At 33.5% G+C, this 15,484-nt stretch overlaps 1 protein-coding gene across 2 annotated transcripts in view; it reads right to left on the bottom strand.

The window, feature by feature from the left end:
- Positions 1 to 15,484, bottom strand: part of ANAPC1 (anaphase promoting complex subunit 1) — a 147,744-nt gene that overhangs the window by 79,829 nt on the left and 52,431 nt on the right. For both annotated transcript variants that reach the window (XM_074209276.1, XM_074209277.1), the window contains exons 18-26: positions 13,354 to 13,428; positions 12,274 to 12,539; positions 9,138 to 9,229; positions 7,455 to 7,603; positions 5,379 to 5,457; positions 4,649 to 4,685; positions 4,487 to 4,557; positions 3,389 to 3,567; positions 1,918 to 2,144 (exon numbers count right to left, since the gene is read on the bottom strand). In XM_074209276.1, the coding sequence (XP_074065377.1) occupies positions 1,918 to 2,144; positions 3,389 to 3,567; positions 4,487 to 4,557; positions 4,649 to 4,685; positions 5,379 to 5,457; positions 7,455 to 7,603; positions 9,138 to 9,229; positions 12,274 to 12,539; positions 13,354 to 13,428 (1,175 nt within the window). The remainder of the gene's footprint in view (positions 1 to 1,917; positions 2,145 to 3,388; positions 3,568 to 4,486; positions 4,558 to 4,648; positions 4,686 to 5,378; positions 5,458 to 7,454; positions 7,604 to 9,137; positions 9,230 to 12,273; positions 12,540 to 13,353; positions 13,429 to 15,484) is intronic.

The raw sequence follows: 15,484 nt of genomic DNA on the forward strand, positions 1-15,484 counted from the left end.
GAAAAGATGGACTTTCAATGAAACAGGGGACTTTCAAACTTTCCTACTGAAACAACCAGAGCTGAACAGAAAGTTTGATCTCCAAGTATAGTACTCAGGTGAACTATAGAGGGGGTAGATGAGAAGGACTAATGATATTGAACTGTTTGTATTCCTGCATGGGAAGAAGATATTGATAACTCATATGAACTTTCTCATTTATAGAGCAGTTAGAAGGAGTATATATATATATATATATATATATATATATATATATATACACACATACACACACACATATACACACACACACACACACACAAGGTACAGGAAGGAGCTGAATATAATGGTATAATATAGTAAAAAAGATGGATTCAGTGGGTGATAAAGGAAAGTACTGAGAGGAAGAGAAAGGAGAGGAAGAACAGGCTAAGATATTTCACATAAGAATCAAGAGAAAGCTTTCACAATGGAGTGGAAGGGGAGAAGATAAGGGGGGAATGAGTGAGCCTTCATTCTCATCAGAACTGGCTCAGAGAGAAAATAACATACATACTTAATAGGGTATAGAAATCTATCTTACCCTAGAGAAAAATAAGAAAAAAGGGATGGGATAAGGGGGAACAGGGGGAGGGAAGGGGGGAGCAGGTGATAGGAGAGAGGGAAGAACATAGGAGAGGGTACTCAGATACAATACACATCTGAACAGAGACAGGATGAAAGGAGAGAATGGAACAGAGGAGAGTGGGGAGGAACAGAGTGGAAGGAAATATAGCTAGTGATAGTAACTGTGGGAAAAATATTGAAGCAACTTCTCTGGTGGCTATGATGGGGAAGGCAACTCATCCCAGAGACAGAGCCATTGGAATCTAAACAGACTGAAATACACTTTTTTTTTTCCTCTCTCTCAGTATTCTTGAAGTTTCTCATCTTTTTAGGGGGGAGGGGGGTTTATGATTACTCTCACAAGAAGATTGTTGTAATAATATAAAATATATAAACAAATAAAAGAGGTGGATAAGAATAAAAAAAGAATCTACTATATGTCAGGCCCTGTGCTAGCCATTTCTGCTACAAATTTAAAAAAAAGCAGGAAAAAAGGAATTCTTACTCTTTCGAAGACTTTTTAAATAGGGAAGACAATGAACATATATTGATAAGTACACATGAGATAATAGAGAACACATATAAAATAAATAAAAAAAGGTAATTTGGGAAAGACAACATAAGACTTCATGAAGATGGTGAAGTCCAAGGTACATCTTGAAGAAAATGATTATATCTCAGAGATAAGGAGGGAATGCATTCCAAACACAGAGAACAATGCAAAGACTTGAAGAAGGAACATGAAATTTGGGTAAGGAACCCAGGGAAGGTCAGTTTGACTGGAGTGCAGAACATGAGAGGAGGGCAATGTCCAATAAGGCTGGAAAGAAAGGTTGAAATATTTCTGGGAATCCGCACCATGCTCCTTTTGAGATACAAAGGAGTTTATTTTTTGAAAAGTTGGAATTCCATACTTCCCTGTTGATTACTTTACTTTTAAGTAAATACAAATACACATACCTACACTATAAACTTTTGTATCTTTGGTATAAATATGTTAGTCAGTTTCCATTTGTGTATAGATGCTACTTCTTGCTACATCAGACAGTCTGCCGTTACACCAAGCAACATCCTTTTTTTAAAATTCTGAGATAGAATTACAAAAGCACATCATCAGCAAGATGAGAGTTGACATTTTCTACAAACTTCTAAAACCTAAAACTATCAACAAAGTACATGTGCATATTTCAATCAATACCAAAAGATTTTGAATATATCTCACAATAATGTAGAGATACTAAAAATTTGCTCCAAGTTAAAAGAACTAAAGAATTAAAATCTAAATTAAAATTTAAAAGATTGAGTGAAAGCAAAACTATTGAGCTCACTTGCCTATTTTCTTTTTCTTCGATGTATTCATGGTCATTAACCTCTGGCATCTGCACTACATTGACTCGGACAGGATGAGCACTCTGGAGAAGTCTTCGGACCTCCTGGACCCTTAAATCTTCACTCCATATCAGTGACATAACTTCTTGATTCATATCATTCATGCCATCATCTTCCTCCTCTGCTTCAGGACCTGAAGGCACATCTGATGAGAGCACCTGAGCAACAGACTTAATAGGAACAATATCATATGAGAGTCAGTCAATAAGCATTTGATGAGCATTCAGGATGAGTATTGTATTAAGTTCAAAAGTCAAAGAGGTAAAAAGTGTTGTTAGAAGTTCTTTCTTTCTACCTACACAGGGGACAATCCTAACTGAAGCTTCCATCATCTTTCACCTAGATTCCCTGTCTCTATTCTCTCATTCCTCCCTACCCCCCCCTCAAAAAAAATTTCAGAGGTTCTCTATTACCTCCTGAATTTAATATAAAATTGTCTTGTTGACTTTTAAAGCCTTTCACAAACTAGTCCCTTCTTATTTTTCCAATCTTTTTACATTATGCCTCATACTTACTCTATAATCCAGTGATACTTAATCTTCCTGCCATTCCTCACACACACTACACTTCAACTTCTGACTCTACTTGGTTCCCACCCATGACCTTCATGCTTCTTCCAGGATAAGCTCATCACCAGAAATCACAGCATCATAGAAATTGTTAGTCTTGATGCTCAGTTCCTCCTCAATACCCTTGTATCTTTCCCCTCTGATTGAAGGCTGGAAGCAAATCAAAATATCTGCTCCTGAAGCCTCCTTTTTATAAAGGGTTCCAAATTTTTTCTTTTCATTTCCCACCAGCTGATCTGCTTAGGGTTTGACTCCACTAAGTACAACATATCACAGCTCTGGGTATTATACAGTCCCTCCTTCTTTTAGCTTTCTTTTGTGCAGCAGCTTTCATCATTAAACTGGAAGCTCTTTGAAGGTAAGAACTTTCTTTTCCTTATTTGGATCCTCAGCACGTAGTATATTTGGATCCTCAGCACGTAGTATAGTAGTTCATGTTGATGTTAAATTCTTTTTCAGTCCTAGCTAACACATGAAGATTCTATTTGAAGCTTTCTTTGCAGAGATACTGGAATGATTTGCCATTTCCTTCTACAGCTCAATTTTCTAATAAGGAAACTGAGGCAAATAAAGGTAAATAACTTGCCCAGAGTCACAAAGAGATAAATACTTCTTAGAATTTTCTTTATTGGGTACATAATTCCCTGTTCAAATTCAACAAGTATTCTTTATATTTTTTCATTCAACTCATTAGTAAAATAGAAAACTTATCCTATCTGTTAATACAGACAACAATCATTAAGTGGCTATTTAAAATGTATATGTTATTGTAAAACTATAATTGTAGGAAATCCTTATATCGCAAAACCAGCAATCAGTTCAATAAGGACCAATGTAATACTCACAGATTTCCCTTTTGGTAAGTTCCCTTCACAAGCTTGTTTGGAAAGATCCTGACGCCCAATCAAGAGACAGACAGCTTCTGGCCAATCTGAAGCAGGCTGTTCTCGACAGTGATAAATAGCATCTCTGATAGGAAGTGCAACTCCAAAAGGAAGAGACTCCAAATCCCTTAAGGTGAAGCCTTACAGAGATGAAAAAGAAAAAAACACTTTCATTAAAACATAAAAACTAATACTTATGTCAGTAGCTTGTTTACAATCCAACAGATCTCTCAAAATATACTACCTAAGATTTTGCAGATCTTAAAAGAAATACTTTCCATTTAACAGAATTAAAATGGCTGTTATTCATCCAGACTGGATGACTACTATGGTTTTTTTTTTTGGGGGGGGGGCAGGCAGGGAGAAGGCATAAGAGTTGTAAAGGATTAAGAGAACTATAAATATTGGATGAAATTTCAGGAGACTTTCACACAAGCAAATTAAGTTAAAAAAATGGTAAAACAGACAATTCATTTTTAAATTTAAATAAGTTTTATATTATACTTAGGCCAGTTAGTATATAGTTTTTTGTTTCTTACATAGTTCTCAATTTCTTAAATTTTTTTTTAAATTTTTAGATTTTTCAAGGCAATGGGGTTAAGTGGCTTGCCCAAGGCCACACAGCTAGGTAATTATTAAGTGTCTGAGGTTGGATTTGAACTCAGGTACTCCTGACTCCAAGGTCAGTGTTCTATCCACTGTGCCACCTAAGCCGCCCTCTCTCTCATTTTAAAAAGACAATCTTATAACCTTTGAAAATGTCTTGAGTTTACTTTCCATTAAAAAGTATGCAAAAAACCTTTGAAAATGTCTTGAGTTTACTTTCCATTAAAAAGTATGCAAAACTGGGGTGGCTATATTCTATAATTATCTCAATTCTGTGAAACACTCCCAAAAAATACTAACTAAAGTCTTTCCCTTTCAGATGTACCTTACTTATAACAAAGAAACAGCAAGTACTAATTAAAGGAGATTCTAGGGCAGAAAAGTATGGCTTTCTACTTGTTATAATACAAAGAAAACACTTGTTAATACAAAGAAACAAAAAAAATGCCTTACCTACATTAGTCATCCAGAGTACTAGTTTTTCAGCTAGGCTATTAACTGGTGTACTATGTCTGAAACTAAATCTACAAAACAAAAAAAAAAAAAATCAAAAAACAAAATTATTAAATCTATCAATTAAAGAGTAAGAACAAAAACAACTCAGTTCAAAATTACCTGTTGTCATTTTGATCCATTTGATTCTTTTTTGGTACTAAAAAGAAATAAAATGAAGTTACAGCATTTTAATTAAGTTGGCAAAGAAACATTCTCAATTCCTATGTAAAACACTTGAATCTAAATGTTCTTTTGCCAGAGGCTTTAAAAAAAAATAGCTGGAAGGTCTAATGCAACTAGATGGATGAATAGAAAGGGAAGAACCCTCATAATTCACTTTTTTTTTTTAGGTTTTTGCAAGGCAAACAGGGTTAAGTGGCTTGCCCAAGGCCACACAGCTAGGTAATTATTAAGTGTCTGAGACTGGATTTGAACCCAGGTACTCCTGACTCCAGGGCCGGTGCTTTATCCACTAGCCACCTAGCTGTCCCCATAATTCACTTTTACTGAATTGCTAAATATGATCTCTTTTGGTGTTTACTTTTAAGTGGGTAGGAAAAACGGAAATAAATCAAAAGAAAATATTTTAATAGCACATGAAAATAACTAACACATTACAAATGAATAAAATACAAAACCATCACAAATGGATTTTTATTTTACTGCCACCTTTTATCTTTCTAAACAGTTACCGTATATTATTAGTATTTCTCTAATCATGGTGTCTTGATCCTTCTACAATACAAGACTGAAAGGAGCCAGATAGAAGGGAAACTTAATTGGCAAGCTTAATAATTTGTACTTTATCCTAAAGGAAACAAGGAGCAAAAGAGAAAGCATATCATTCTACCTGAAGTTACTTTGGAAAGATAATGTGATGCTTCATTAGAAACAGCTCTCTCATCACCAAGTATGTAGAGTGCAACACTCTGCAAGGGAAAAAATATTTCACTTTTATTTATTTCCATCATATAAAATCAATTACAATAATATAATATCAAAAGATATAGAAGGAAAAAACTCACAAAATTATGGTTTCACTTTAATATTCCAGTATCCACAATGTGTAATCATATATATATATATATATATATATATATATATATATATATATATATATATATATATACACACACACACATACACACACTCTCAAAAATTAGCTAAAAATATCTACTTCATAAGTTACCACTAATGTGTATCATGGAAATTTTTTTCTCTCAAAATAATGAGAAGATAGTTATGTCAGAGGACAAAAAGTCATGCAATTCTAATAGTACCAAAAAACATCCATCTTGTTTAAGATAAAATCATCAGATACAAAAATTCATTTTCTTTACAATTTTTAAAATAAGTTCAATTGTACACTCTTAAAAAATGATTTAAAAATTTTTTCCCAGCTCTTACCTGTAATACAACTTTTTTTTTTTTGCAAGGCAGTGGGGTTAAGTAGCTTGCCCAAGGCCACACGGCTAGGTAATTATTAAGCGTCTGAGACCGGATTTGAACCCAGGTACTCCTGACTCCAGGGCCAGTGCTTTATCCACTGCACCACCTAGCCTCCCCAACTTTTTTTTTAAAGAAAAAAAAATACATGTGAACTGATCCAACCTTTCTGGAGAGCAATTTGGAATTACACCCAAAGGTCAATAAAAACATGCATGCCCTTTGATCCAGTCACTACTAGGTCTATACCCTGAAGAGAACATGAAAAAGAGTGAAAACATCACTTGAACAAAAATATTCATAGCAGCTCTGTTTATGGTGGCAAAGAATTGGAAATTGAGAGGATGGCCATCAATTGGGGAATGGCTAAACAAATTGTGGTATATACATATTAGGGAACAAGAGTGTTCTATTAGAAACCAGGAGGGATGGGAATTCAGAGAAGCCTGGAAAGACTTGCATGAACTGATGCTGAGTGAGATGAATAGAACCAGAACACTGTACACTTTAATGCAACATGAGGGCGATGATCAACCTTAATGGACTTGCTCATTCCATCAGTGCAATAATCAGGGACAATTTTAAGGTATCTGTGATGGAGAAAACCATCTGTATCCACAGAAGGAATTGTGTAGTTTAAACAAAGACCAAAGACTATTACCTTCAACTTATTTTTTTAAAAAAAGTTGTCTTATATACTACGTAATTTTGCTATCTCTAATCTTTTTTCTCAAGGATATGATTTTTCTCTCAACATATTCAATTTTGATCCATGTATAGCATGGAAACAATGTAAAGATTATCAGACTGCCTTCTGAATGGGGAAGGAAGAGGGAAGGGAGGGTGGGGGAAAAATTGTAAAATTTAAAACCTTTCCAAAAAATGATAGGTAGAAACTATTATTGCATAATTGGAAAACAAATAAAATATTTATATAATAAAAAAAGAAAAAATACAAGAACAGTTCCTGTTCATAAGGTTTTCTTTCATGATGGTTCCATATAAGAGGCTAGATAAGATTCATAACTGGATCAAATACTTCAATGGCACATAAAGTACAAGTAACAATTTCATTTCCAGTTATCATGCTATCAAACCAGATTGCCTTACTAATATTTAGGCCACAGTCTATGTACTTGAAAAAAAAAAAAGATTAACCTATATTAATCCAATTTATTTCAGAATTTTAGCAGTTTTTAAAAATTTCAATGGTACTCTTCATTGTTGGTGAAAAGAACTGTATATGTGTCCAAAATTTATTTCCCTTTTCAGATTTTTTTCCTCTCAAAAGCATATTTTACCAAATGGTATTTTGGGGAAAAATTTTTTTAAAAGATTTTATTTCTTTAATATTCTGAATCCAGAATATTATAATACTGATTAAATATAACATATCTAACTTAGTATGTGTTTGGGACTTTGAAACATTGAGATAGTTATTTAAAACTAAAATAAAGATTAAAATTATGATAGTACCTACCAACACTATGAGTTTGCTTCGTTCACAGACTCCAGACAGGTAAGGATAAGGTAACGCTCCTTCACCCTTTAGGCAAGAACTCAGCCACTGATATATACTTGGAGGCTCAGGTGTAAAAAATGAAGGGTGATGCATAAGTCCTATTTGGGCTTTAAAGTGGATGATATTTTCAAAATACATAAATGCACAGGAAGACAATTTTTTTACTCTATTCTAAAACAAAGGATACATGCTATTTACTCTATTGGTCAAAACACGAACCTCCATTTTCTCCCTAATTTGGGCTTGTATAAAACCAGAGTGTGACCCTTTGTACCACAGACTTAGTTTAGAATTCCCCGGTCTCACTAAGCAGAATCTATCGCCAGCCCCCCACCCCCCAAGTTCTTAGGAAATGAAGATATCACTGAAAAGTCAGTTAATTCCTTTTCCTATCATGTAGATAAAAGCTAAAATGGACAATAATAGAGAGAAAAAATTCCTGGGAGTCACTCTCCCCAAAGAATCTGTACTTGATCTGGAGCTCCACCTCCAATTTGTAAATAGATAACATCTAACCTACTGCTCAAAGGTACAGGGTGACTACAGAAGTGTAAGTTTGAAGGGCAGCTAGGTGTCACAGTGGAAAAAATGCTGGATCTGGCATCAAGAAAACTCATTTTCTGGATATCATATGCGGTCTCACACACTTACTAGCTGTGTGACCCTGGACAAGTCACTTAATCTTGTTTGCCTCAAGTTTGCTAATCTGTAAAATGATCTGAAGAAGAAAATGGCAAACTACTCCAGTATCTTTTCCATGAAAATTCTAAAAGGGGTTACAACCAAAATGATTCAACGTTGAAAACAATGGCAACTGTCAACTTGAGTATCATAAAATAGAAACACAAAATAGTATAAAGAAAAGCAGGGTTATTTCATCCCATAGCAAAGTGGGGGTCCTAAGATCTACAATTTTGATAACATAAAAATTTAATGAATGACTAGATCAAGATATATTAAATGATACTCCACATTCAAAAACATTTAGACTAGCTAGAATTTTACAGACAAAAACATGTTTACCCGTGCTTCATATTTTATTCCAAAGGAAAAAAAAAGTTCTACTCCAGAAAATGACACTTTTACTTATAAAAGCTTAACTTTAGAAGTACAGGAAAAGTACTGTTAAAGAAAATGAACTGATATCTTAATCTATCACACTAATGATATGTAAAGAAAATTTAACTCTTGAATTAGTTTGCAATTCTTAATATTAAAGGTTATGACAACAAATTAAATGAGATTATATATGTATGATAAAGCACTCTGTGAACCTTAAAGAATGGTATAAATGTTAGTAATTATTAATTTTTTGGTGGATAATAATTTTAAGAAAAATGAAATCTAGGATTTTTAACAATTATGAAAATAAATGCACTGGCAATGTGAATTTTATGAATCAAAGATTCTGTTTAAATATAAGTAACTGGTATTTAGTCAACATTAAGTAATCTGGGCAAAATGTACACAGGCAGAATGGATTAGAAGCACTCTTACAATGCTATCAGTGTTTCTGAATTTGAGCTACTGAAAATGCTGCCAACCCCAAACCTCATATAATTCTTATCCCAGTCTTAAAGGAAAGATTCTGATAAATGACATATAATAGTTAAGAACATTATTACTGCCACAGCAGCTTACCTTGATCGATTATGCATGTTTGTCGGGAAGTTCTCACAAGTGTTGGATAGTCTCTATAGTAATAATCTAAATAGGGCTCCAACTGTAAATCCCTAAAACAATAAAGAATATAAGAAAAATGAAAAGCTGTTACTCTCAAAAGCCTAAAAGACTTCTTTTTCCATGTGGTTTAAAAGCACTTGGTAATTTGCTGCTCAACCGTTTTTCAGTTTCATCTGACTCTTTATGGCCCCATTTGTTGTTTTCTTGGCAAAGATACTGGAGTGTTTTGCCATTTCCTTTCTCCAGCTCAGTTTATAGATGAGGACACTGAGGCAATCAGGCTAAGTGACTTGTCTAGAGTCACATAACTAATAAGTGTTTGAGGTTGAATTTGAATTCACAAAGATGAGTTTTCCTAACTCCTTGAAAAGAACATGAGAAGAAAGGCAACCAATCCTTTCTTTTTTATAATGGAACAAGGCAGAGACTAATAGAGTTTTATCAGGATAATATGCTAGTCAGCAAACACTTTTTTTCAGCAATCCAAAAATGATTCTACATGTGAATATCATAGATAGTTAATATCAAAATCAGACTGATTATATATTTGCAACCAAAAGTAGAAAAATTCTATACAGTCAGTTAAAACAAGACCTGGACCTGACTGGCTTATTATAAATTTCAGAATGAAATTGCAAAAGTTAAGGAAAAACATCAAATCATATAAGTTTGACCTAAATAACATCCTTTTATGAACATGAAGTGGAAGTGACAGATTTAAGGGAGTCAATCTGGAAAATAAGAGTGCCTAAAGAATTAAGCAAAGAGATTTGCAATAATATAAAGCAAGCAGTTACCAAAAAAATTCCAAAGAAAAAACAAGAGCAAGAAAGCAAAATGACTGTTGATGAGGTCTTACAAAAACTGAGGGAAAAAAGGAAAATGAGAGGGAAAGGACAGAGAGAAAGTTATACTCAAAGCAGAATTCCAGAGAGCACATTTTCTTAAAAGAGCAATGCTAAAAAATTGAAGAAAATAAAAGAATGAGAAAGATAAGAGATCTCTTCAAGAAAATTAGATAAGAGAACATTTCATGCAAAAATGGACATGATGAAAGATGAAATTTTAGAAACTTAACAGGAAACAGAAGAGATTAAGAGGTGGCAAAAATAAATAGAAGAATTAAATAAAGAAGAAAGCCCTTAATATCACCGATAAGCACATTGGTATGGTTACTGATCTAGAGTCAGATAACCAGAAGAATGAAGTTAAATGGACCTTAGGAAGCACTGCTAACAAAAAGGTAGTGGAGATGTCAAATTTCAGCTGAATTACTTAAAAGTCTAAAAAATGATGTTAAAGTGCTACACTCAACATGTCAGCAACTTTGGAAAACTCAATAGTGGTGTCTAAAAAAGATCAGTTTATGTCCCAATCCTAAAGAATGTTCAAACTACTGAACAATTGTGCTCATTTCACACTGCCAGCAAGGTTATCCTTAAGATTCTTTAAGTTAGGCTTCAGTAATATATGAAGAGCAGGCTGGTTTCAAAAAGACAGAGGAACTAGAGAAAAATTGCCAACATTCACTGGATTATGGAGAAATCAAGAGAGTTCCAGAAAAATATCTACTTCTGCTTTATTGACTACACTAAAGCCTTTGACTATGTGGATCACAACAAAATGTGCAAGTTCTCAAAGAGGTGGAAGTACCAGATCATATTACTTTTTTCATGAGGGACCCGTAGGTGAACAAGAAGCAATAATTTAAAGTAAACGTGGATAACAGATTGGCTTAAGATTGAAAAGAAGTACAACAAGGGGGATGAATCAATAAGTCAGAATAAAGGCTTCCAAGAGAAATAACCATTTTAGATGTACAGATGATACCATCTGATGGTAGAATATAAAGAAATAAGCCTCTTGATAAGGGTGAAAGAGGAGAATGTAAAAAGTGGTTCAAAGCTTAACATCAAAAAAACCCCCTATGTTTAACATAGTTGTACATGTATAACCTATGTCAGATCACTTGATATCAAGGGGAGTGGGGAGGGAAGTAAAGGAGGAGAAAAATGTGGAACTCAAAACTTTCAAAAAATGAATGCTGAAAATTACCTTTACATATAATTGTAATAAAAAATAAAGAAAATCCCATTTAAAAAAGATTCTGACAATTGATCCCATCACTTCCTAGTGAATAGAGGAGGAAGAAATGGAAGCAGAGTCAAATTTATATTCTTGAGTTCAAATATCACTGTATATACTGATTGCAGCTATGAAATTAAAAGATACTTGTTTCTTGGAAGTTAAGTGATGGCAAATCTGGACAGGATACTAAAAAGCAGAGACATTACCTTGCCAATGATCTGAGAGAGTTGGACTATAATGAAAGCTGAATGCTGAAGAGCCAATGTTTTTGAAGAGTTTTGAGAGTCCCTTGGATAGCAAGGAGATCAAATCAGTCAGTATATTAAGAAATTAATTCAACTAGTCACTGGAAGTTCAAATACTAAAGCTGAAATTCTTTGGTCACATATCAAGAAGACAAGAGTTTTTGGAAAAGACTGATGTTGGGAGAGATTGAAGGCAAAAGGAAAATGGGACTGCAGAGGACGAGATAGACAGATATAGACAGACAGACAGACAGTGTCTTGGATGCAAGGAATGTAAGTTTAGACAGACTTCAGGAAATAGTAAAGAATAGAAGGGCCTGGAGTACTATGGCCCATGGGGTCAAGAAGGGTCAGACACAAATGAATGTCTGAACAACAATGTCTGAATAACTTGGTTAATGCTCAAAACAACAGTATTTAATAGCCTTCACCCAAATATTTAAAATCATTGCAGGATATCAAGTCTCTTAGGGCTTTACTTTAAACAAATGCTTTTCCATTAGCAATACAAAGTAGCCCATTACTCTAGTCCTATAACAGGCTTTGGCAGGAATTCCAAATGTACTTTAAAAGCATAGCAAACAATGCTAAGCTTAATTAGAGAATAGGAGAAATACTTATTACAACTAATCTAAAAGTTGATGATACTACATAAATACTGCAATTGATAAAGGGTATACAAAATGGAGGGGGGGATGACTAATTCTTATTTGCATATAAATTCATTTAAGGACTTTCAGGATACTTCTAAGTGCACATACCTTGCCAACTGAACCAGAAGAACAACAAGTGAACGTATTCCTTCTCCCATTAAACTATTTAATTTTAGTTCCTCATAAACAAGATGAAGCACAAAAAAAATAGCAGGTATATGAGTAAAGAGAAGTGTAGAAGAATCCAAAGTAAGGTTATGTAAAACATCCTCCTTCATTGGTGAAACTTCCAAAGGATTCAAATGCAAAGCTCTAGTCAAAAGATGAGACTCAACATTTTGGTGGTAATCTGAATTTAGCAAATATTCCCAGTCCTAATATGAGGAACAGAAAGAGAGATGCATTAATAATAAATAAAATAATATCTCTTTTATCCCAAGTAGTTATTTTATTTTCACTAGTGAAAAACTAAATGCCAGCATCAAAAAAATCTAATTTATTTATGATAATTCCTGTAATAGTAGTTTGAGATTAAAAGTATATAATAATAAAGTACCAAAAAAGTCATAATGTCAAACATGAATAGCCAAATAGTTGCCACGTTAAATAATATGATAGATCATCTTCAGAAATGCTCATGGCTTAAAAATCCATCTATGAATCGTGATAAGGTCAAAGAGCTGGAGTGTAATCTGAAGGGAAAAAAATCTGCTATGTGTGATAGTCGCTGAAACAAAGAGTGGAAGAGATAAATCTAATGGAACTGCAATACTATAACAAGGAAACAAGGATTTGTGATTTCAGCAATGAGATAATTCTTTCTTTTGAAGCCATAACTAAATCAGTCAGTAACTAAGAAAAATGCCACAATAATGGCCTCAAATGTAAAAAGTTTATCAATCACTTATATGGAATATAAAACAGTAAACAACTTCTTTCATTTTTTCCCTGAATTGATCAATTGTTTTGATACCAGAGATACAACCTCAGTCAGAACATTTTGATTTAGATCTTTATTTTTATGCTCAATAATATGAGGGCTATCCATATAAACATGATTTCATGATTAATATAATTTTAAAAGGTACCTAAGAAGTAGACAATAGGAATCTACAAAATAATAAAAACTAATAATGCAAACTTCAATGTAACAAATTAACTAATTTAGAAATGAACCACAATATTTACCTCATCTGATCCAGTGTCAGAAGGCCTTGCTTTTTTGGGTGCAATGACTGGGGAAAGAGATCCTTCAAAGTCAAGCTGCATATTTGCCCACCCCCAAAAGAAATAAAAATTTAAGTTTATTATGTGATATCATTAGGAGATAGTCATCTTTTTTTCTGTAGCTTATCAATTTAATATTAGTTTGATGCATATATTCACAATGTCTTGTGTTAAGAAATAACACTATAAATGCATATTATTACATCATCTGAACTTTTATATTTCACCATTAATAGGTAAACTATTCAGTTTCAATTTACAACTAAAGAAATAGAGTCAATTTAACAACCAACATTTAATGGGTACTCATTCTTCATGGGACAAAAATGGACACTAAATGAAATAAGGAACTTTCAAACATTCTTTTTTTTTTATTCAAGGCAATGTGGCTAAGTGACTTGCCCAAGGTCACATGACTAGGTAATTATTAAGTGTGAGAGGCTGAATTAACTCAGGTCCTCCTGATCCCATGGTTGGTGTTCTATCTACTGTGCCACCTTAGCTGCCCCACTTTTAAGTATTCTTGATGAAAAGACCAGAGCTGAACAGAAAAATCTGACATGCAAGCATAAGACTCAAGAGAAGCAGAAAAAGGTAAACATAAAAGAGTACTAAGGGACTTGCCAAGTTAAATTGCTTACAGTCCTACATGAGAAGATGATACATGTAACTCCTAAGAATTTTATCACTGTTGGGCCAGTTAGCAGGAGTCTACCCAGAAAGATGGCATGAATGAAAGTCAATTAAGATGAGATGTTCTCCAATAAGAATAAGTTATTCTCCAATAAATAACTAAAGAAATGAATAACTGAATAAATGTCTGAATGAAGGGGTGAGAAAGAAAGCTGTACTGAGAGAAAAGAAAAAGGAGAGAAAAAAGGAAGAACATTTTCTCACATTTAAAAGGGACACAAGATAAAAAATAAAAAGGGACCTAAGGAAGAACTTTTATAGGAAGGAGAAGATGGAGGGGGAAAGGGTGGTAGTCAATGTTTGAACCTCACTCTCATTGGAATTAGTTCAAAGAGGAGAAAAGATACACACACACACACACACACACACACACTCAGTTGGGCAAAGAAATTTATCTTCTTTAATAGAAATATGGGGGGGGTTAAGGGGGGGAGGGAAGAGTAGTGCCAGGGAAGAGGAAGGATTATGAAAAGGAAGGCAGATTAATGAAGCAATGGTCAGAAGTAAAACAGACTCTTGAGAAGAGATAGAATAAAAAGAGAAAGGAGAATAAATAGAAGAAACTAGGATGAAGGGAAGTACACAGTAATCATAACAGTTAATGTGAATGAGATAAGCTCACCCCAAAAAATGGAAGCAGACAGCAGAATGATTCAGAAATCATAATCCAACAATATGTTCTTTACTTGACATACACTTCAAACAGAAATTCAGTGTTAAAATAAAAGGCTTAAGTAGAATTTATTACACTTCATTTGAAATAAAAAAAAGAAGTGGCAAACAATCTGAAACAAAGTAGAGATGGTTCAAAGAGATAATTGGGGAAACTACATTTTGCTAAAAGGTATCATAAACAATGAAGCAATATGAAAAAATTTTATAAGTAAATTTCTTAGATAAAGTCTTCATTTCTCAACTATACAGGGAATTATCAAATTTAGAAAAATGAGTCATTTCCCAATTGAAAAATAGTTAAAGGATATGAACAGGCAGCTTTCAGAAGAAGTAATCAAAGCTTTCCACAGTCTTATGAAAAAATATTCTAAATCACTGATTAGAGAAATGCAAATTAGAACAACTCTCAAGTAGTACTTCAGACCTATCAAAAATGACAAATGAAAGAGAAAATGAGGTAAAATAGGTACTCTAAATTGATGATAGTGTTATGAACTAGTCTGAACATTCTGGAGAACAATTTGGAACTATGCCCAAAGAGTTATACAACTATATATTTACTTTGACCCAGGAAAAACCACTATTAGGTCTGTATCCCGAAAGAGATCAAAGAAAAAGGACATAAATATACAAAAATAATTTGGAATTGGAAACTGAGGAGATGCTTATCAATTGGAGAATGGTTGAACAAGTTATAACATATGATTTTGCTATTGTGTTATAA

The sequence above is a fragment of the Macrotis lagotis genome, chromosome 1, assembly GCF_037893015.1.
Source record: "Macrotis lagotis isolate mMagLag1 chromosome 1, bilby.v1.9.chrom.fasta, whole genome shotgun sequence".
Taxonomy (NCBI): Eukaryota; Metazoa; Chordata; class Mammalia; order Peramelemorphia; family Peramelidae; genus Macrotis; species Macrotis lagotis.